Source organism: Fistularia commersonii, chromosome 16 (assembly GCF_037954325.1).
Source record: "Fistularia commersonii isolate RoL2024-O1a breed Wild chromosome 16, RoL_Fcom_v1.0, whole genome shotgun sequence".
In the NCBI taxonomy this organism is placed as follows: domain Eukaryota; kingdom Metazoa; phylum Chordata; class Actinopteri; order Syngnathiformes; family Fistulariidae; genus Fistularia; species Fistularia commersonii.
The window spans coordinates 15,130,152-15,136,151 of record NC_141299.1 but is presented as its reverse complement, the minus strand read 5'-3'; the positions used below and the strand labels follow the sequence as shown (position 1 = coordinate 15,136,151).

The window sequence follows — 6,000 nt, the reverse complement described above, 5'->3', positions numbered from 1 at the left end:
GCAAATTTCACTCTGCAGGGCTCAGACTGCTCCAGAAGCCTAACATGCTGGTAAAAAAATAAATCAGTAAAACAAAATCCCAATATAGAAAAATTTAGGATTGTACTTTCTGAACTTTTTGCAAGACATGATTTGAAGATAGTTGTAAAATAGCTTATTTGGCACCCGTACAATGGGGATGACATTTTTAATAAACTTAGTTGCATGATTTTATGACGGGCTGTATCATGTTTGTATCTGATACCGAGTTGAATATCAGCTTTTCTGCTCTTCCTTTCTTTCTAAGCGCTTGTTTACTGCAGATACCGGTTTAACTCGAATCCCCCCGATTTATTGAATTATTTCTTGACTGTGGTGTGATGTTATCATCAGACTGAGAGGGTTCATCACATCATCACCGAAGGCAAAGCAAGTACCCTAATCAGTCTCCTTTTGTTTTGGGGGCAGGTGGCTTTCTGGACACACACACACACACACACACACACACACAAAATAGAAATAGCAGAGTCTGAGCATCTAATTGTGTTTCTGTATGTATTTACTTGACGCTGCTCAACAGGTACGGGTTCGACACAAAATATAAGATGTATGGAGTATCGGTCTTTGAACTTGTTTCATCCGTCGGATGTTGGATAAAACAAAACGGGAAGAAAGAACCGTCGTTCACGTTTGGTCAATCCAATATTTGACACATTTATCACCCTAAAAGTCTATTTTCCGTGCCAAAGTCACTCTCCAGCCTTTGAAACCACCTTGGGTTGCAGCCGCTGCATCTCAGCCAGGGAACTAAAGTGATTTTTCTTCTTCTTCTCCCTCTTCTTCTTCTTCACATTTTGATAGATCATACCCTATCTCATTTCCTCCAAGCCACCGCCGACCGGAGCTTGTATCATTTAATTAATCCCTGGCATGACGCGTTCAAAGGCAGGTAGAGAAAACAGAGAGTTGGCAAAGGAAGGAGGACCATTACGCAGGTTGTCATGACATCACCATGGGCTGGCTATAAAGCGGTGAGCTCCAATACACAGAGTTAGAGAAGCACTTGAGGAGCTTTGGAGTGAGCGACGGACTGAAGCCTCTGAGATCCAACAGCTGATTGGTTGATCTGAACTTCTGCGCAGAGGGAATCCCTTTAAGATCCCCAACACTTGGTCAGAATGAACTTCTCGTACTTCGTAGCTTGTGGACTAATGCTCACCTTGCTCTCGGTGAGGATGGGGGCGAAACCTTTATCTCAGCAGCAGCAGAAGGTAAGCGATCCTACTCGGATGTCAGTTGTTTGTTGTTGTTTTTTTTTTTTTTTACATTTCAGTGTAGACCCAGAGCCCATCAGCGATCCAGTCGAACGATTCTATTGTTTTCCACATCGAAAATGAGGGGGTTTCTTTCTTTATTTTTGTGTTAAAACGTGTTTAATGTTGAGTTATATCTGCATTTCCTATGAAGATATCACTCAGTTTGAGGTTCAGGGGGAGGATTTACGGCAACAATATATTTTGAAATTGGATTTAGGTATTATGATAATATGTGTATTGTGATGAAGAGACATTGATTCGGTCTTTCGATTCAGTTGGGGAAAAATGTCACGATGCGAGCCGCATTTCGTGCGTAAAAATCACCATTACGCATGCGCTTACACGTTATAACGGAAAGTATAATGAAGAAACGACGCGAATATTGGAATCTGAATAATATGTTTTGTTACCGGCGTCCAGAAATGTGCACGTATGATGCATCATTTTGGGGTCCGGAGTGAATCAAGCGGCCCACAAGCACCTGCCTTGCACGACTGTGGCGCAAGAATGGACTGAACCCCGAAATCCCACCGCTGAATTTTCTCTAAATGAAATCAAAAAGATAATAACAATAACAACACAACGCTAAAATATTCGACAAAGTTTAGTGTTATTGGAGATTGGAACCGAATATGCTGCATTTGTCATTGTGCTCCGGTTCCTTGGGCTCCAAGACGATCCTCCATGACAGTTAACGACATGCAAGTTGGAGAGTCGCGTTACATTACATTACATTACATTGAAATTACACTACATTACATTGAAATTACATTACATTACATTAAATTACATTTATAGAAGTTCAGAAGTGTGTAGGTATACAGTTGGTCCTTAATAGAGATGCTGCAGGCAGATCCTCTGGCGGGCGTCAGACGGAGATTCCATCAGTTTTAGTCGAATATGTCATATTCATACAATAATCTGAAGCTGTTTATTTATTTTTCTTTACGTTAGTCTCTTCGGAGTTTGCTGGGCGAGGAGCTGGCGGAGTTTCTGGAGTCGGAGGAGAGGGAGAGGAGAGTGGACGCCGTGCGCTCTCGGATACGGTTACTGCGAGATTTACGCATGGACACCCGGGCCAGGGGCATGTGGGCCCGGTTCCTTAACGACCAACCGGGAGCCAAGAAACACAAATCGGGAAGCAAAAAAGGTGGATCCACGTCGAGGAGCGGGTGCTTCGGCCACAAGATGGACAGGATAGGAACCATAAGCGGCATGGGTTGCTAAGAATTGCAGCAGCGCTGTGATGTGAGTATCCCACACACACACACATACACACACACACACTTCCCTATGCTCATCCTGGGATCTCAGAAGAATCAGGAGGGAAAAGGCAAATAAATTTGTTTTTTTTTTTTGTTTGGGGGGGCTGAAGGGCGCTAGAGCCGAAGTGGACCATGATGAAATTGTGTTCTTTATGTGGAGAACAACCTAAGAAAAGATGACACAATCTGAGAATATTGTCTCCATAGGCATCTCAAGACACTTTTTGTGCTTTATATTGATAATATAAGAAATTATAAGAATAATATAAGAATTTGCTACACAGCTGCATCATATGCAGTGACACATGTGCAGTGTGTTAATAAAAGACAATATGAAATCAGAATAATGATACCATCATTCATAGATTTTTTTTGTCCGATGAGCATCCAGCTTTTGGTTAAAAAAAAATCCCCAAATAACAAAATCCAAATCCCGTCCTGAGTCGTGAAAAGTGACATTTGGGAAAAGCGGACGCTTAGGAAGTGGCCTTGTGTTAATGTGAGCATCGTCATGAAAGGGACCATCTGCTTCATCAAGACAGCAAATAGCAAATGTCATGTTTAAGTGAGACAAGGGCAGAGTGTGTGTGAGTGTGTGTGGATGTGGGTGTGTGTGGGGGGGTATGGGGAGTGAAAACAAGCAAATCCCTTCCCTGCATGGAAACAACAAGATTCACATTAGGGTTACCAAAACCAAGGGTCTACAATCATGACTATCAAAATGTTTTTATACATTGTTCTGTTGTTCCCCCATTTAATGGTCTCTCCTCTTTCTCCTTTCTCTCCCTCTCTCTCTAGATCTCTGAATGAAGGGTTCGGACAACACAAGTTCACTGTGTTCCCATCCCAGGGGAAGAAAAAAGAAAAAAAAACAAAAAAACACCGAGTGACAGATTTTCAGTGCGAAAGTCGCCACAACCAGCATAAACAAAGACTGAGACGACAATGCTACAAAAAGCCTCATATAAATATACATATATATAATACATATGCAGGTATATATACATATATGTATACCAAACAAAAAGGTCGGCGAAAAACAAATGTACACCACACAATGACAGATGACAGTATTGAAACGAACGCAAGGCTGTAAATTGTTGCTGCTGCCGTACATTCATGCACTTCATCTTCCCTCTGCATAAATGTATTTATGTTAAAAAATATTTATATGTTTATAAAAAAAAAGAGATATTTATAAATATGACTTTTATTTATGTAACATTTTGAAAATGGACGCAATCTGCAGGTCGATTCTGTTTGTAACTCTTTTCCTCGGTCTCGAATAGTTGTAAATGTTTTCAAAAATGATAAAAAAAAATGAAGATTCCATGTGCACTACACGATTGCTCTGGGTTTTGTGTTCACTTGAAACCGATACGTACCTTCTCGTACCTGAGGTTTTGCTTTTAGCTTACAGAAAAAATGGGATCAAACCCCCAGAAGGCTAAAGGTTTTTAGCACATTTATAATCTTAAATTCAAGGAATACATGGACTGGGTTTATAACTGAGGCGTTAATCAGCCCCATATGTTTGGATCATTGGATTCAATTTTTTTAAAGAGTATCACCGTCCACCTGAGTTTGAGGATGATCTGCTGTTTAACAGTCATGGATCTGACCAAGAAAATTTCAACAACAATTTTCTTTCATTCATTCAGTCTTTTATTATGTTGATGGCTTTACCTGCAGTCAGAGTTGTACGGGTTGCCTATCCCAGCTGTCATTCAATCGCAGATAAACATAAAGAGACATTAAACCATTCAGCCTCTCATTTAAAAGTTATATGGAGACATAAAAACACGTCTGCACGAATCAGGGTCTCCAATCACAATTATCTAACAGCAAAAATTGTAAAAAGTCAAGCTAGATCATGGTAAAGATGAGGGAAATGCAAACATAATAACCCCAAATCTAAAGCCAAAAGGTGTAAAAGCCAGTCCTTGAAAGTGTCCCCATGAGCCAAAGGTGGAAATGGTTCGGTTCAGACAGTTTGTTCCGCGTTGTCGACACCTTGTCACCCAGAATACTCTGACAGTCAGAAACACCCTGCCTGGGTGAGGATCTCCAAGCTCCTCAAAACAGACACTATATTTCAATTTTATCAGTTCGTGTAAAGATGTTGTTGCAACATGCATGGCGAGTATAAGTTACCGGGGTCGGCTGCCGCCAAAACTGAATTATGTTCGTACTTATTGAGTGAGTGTATGGGAACATCCACGACCAGAAACATCTGAATAATGCACTGATGTGTGTACGCCACATGTATCTCTGATGACCCCAAAGTGGGAAACACTAGAGACAAGGGAAACAAAAAGCACAGGCATTTGATGAATATTTCTAATTGAAAAATATTTCCAATATAGTAAATCTACATATCTGGTACAACAAAACAGAAAAAAAAACACTTTGCTTCTAGCTAGTGTGCAGATTACAGGAATGCTGCCCATAAATGCCTGACAAGCGTTTCACCTTTCTCATATTAATAAAACTTCCTTACAGTCTTAAAACTACTAAACAGGAAGAGGCGCTGAGCTCAATGTTTCTTAATGCACTTGTGAAAATTTACCACTAGGCACTAGAGCGTCAGCATTACCCACCTATGTAGCGTTCAACAACTACGTGTTTGCAATAGTGTCATTTGTTTAGGCTTGCATCGCTGAATTATTCAGCATTTGCATTCCTGATGCAAACTATGCCTGAAAATCAATTAAAAGGGTTATATGTTTTGAACGTAGTTTACAGGTGCAATACATGAAGATCTCTATTATCCATGAAGGTAAACGTTTTGTTTTTGGTTTTGGAATGAAGGCATATGGCGTAGAAGTGTGGGAAAAGAAGATGAACAGCCTCGGAGGAAAAAACGGGGATACGTTTCCTTTTCTCATCCTTTAGGATTTTGATGTGTTCTGTGTGCGTTATCCGGCCCAGACAAAATCCCTACCGCTCATGTCCAAGATGTTAAAGCTGTGATTACATCATATCTGAGCACACCCGGTTTTTGGCTCCAATATAAACGCACATCCCAAAGGTAAAAATGGAACTCGCAGAAGAAGGTTTCCGGGTTCGATTCCCACCAGGAGGCCTTCCTGTGTGATGTTTGCATGTTCTCCCCGTCCTCGTGTGGGTTTTCTTTGGGTTCTCCGCTTTCCACCCACGGTCCAAAAACACGTCGTCGGTTATTTGTACACTCTGAACTGTCCATACAATGACTGAGAGGCTGAGTGATTATATGTCTCTATGGGGTCCTGTGATTGACTCGCAGATCCCGACCTCCCATCCATGTCAGCTTAATGACAGATTAATGAATGGCTTGTCATTGGGACGCTTCAGACACATTCATCCATTGTTCTAAGTTGCAACAAAACCCATGGACATCCAAATTCAGTCGAAACCAGTCTCATTGTCTTTTTCCAATCCTCCAGTTACTCAATTGTTTT

At 41.0% G+C, this 6,000-nt stretch overlaps 1 protein-coding gene across 1 annotated transcript; it reads left to right on the top strand.

Moving 5' to 3' along the window:
• Positions 1-1,048: 1,048 nt before the first annotated feature.
• On the top strand, positions 1,049-3,829 carry nppc (natriuretic peptide C). Its single transcript, XM_086162046.1, has 3 exons — positions 1,049-1,250; positions 2,250-2,543; positions 3,359-3,829. Exons 1-2 carry the CDS (start codon positions 1,158-1,160, stop codon positions 2,520-2,522), a joined length of 366 nt encoding a protein of 121 aa, XP_086018172.1. The 5' UTR covers positions 1,049-1,157; the 3' UTR covers positions 2,523-2,543; positions 3,359-3,829.
• Positions 3,830-6,000: the final 2,171 nt, after the last annotated feature.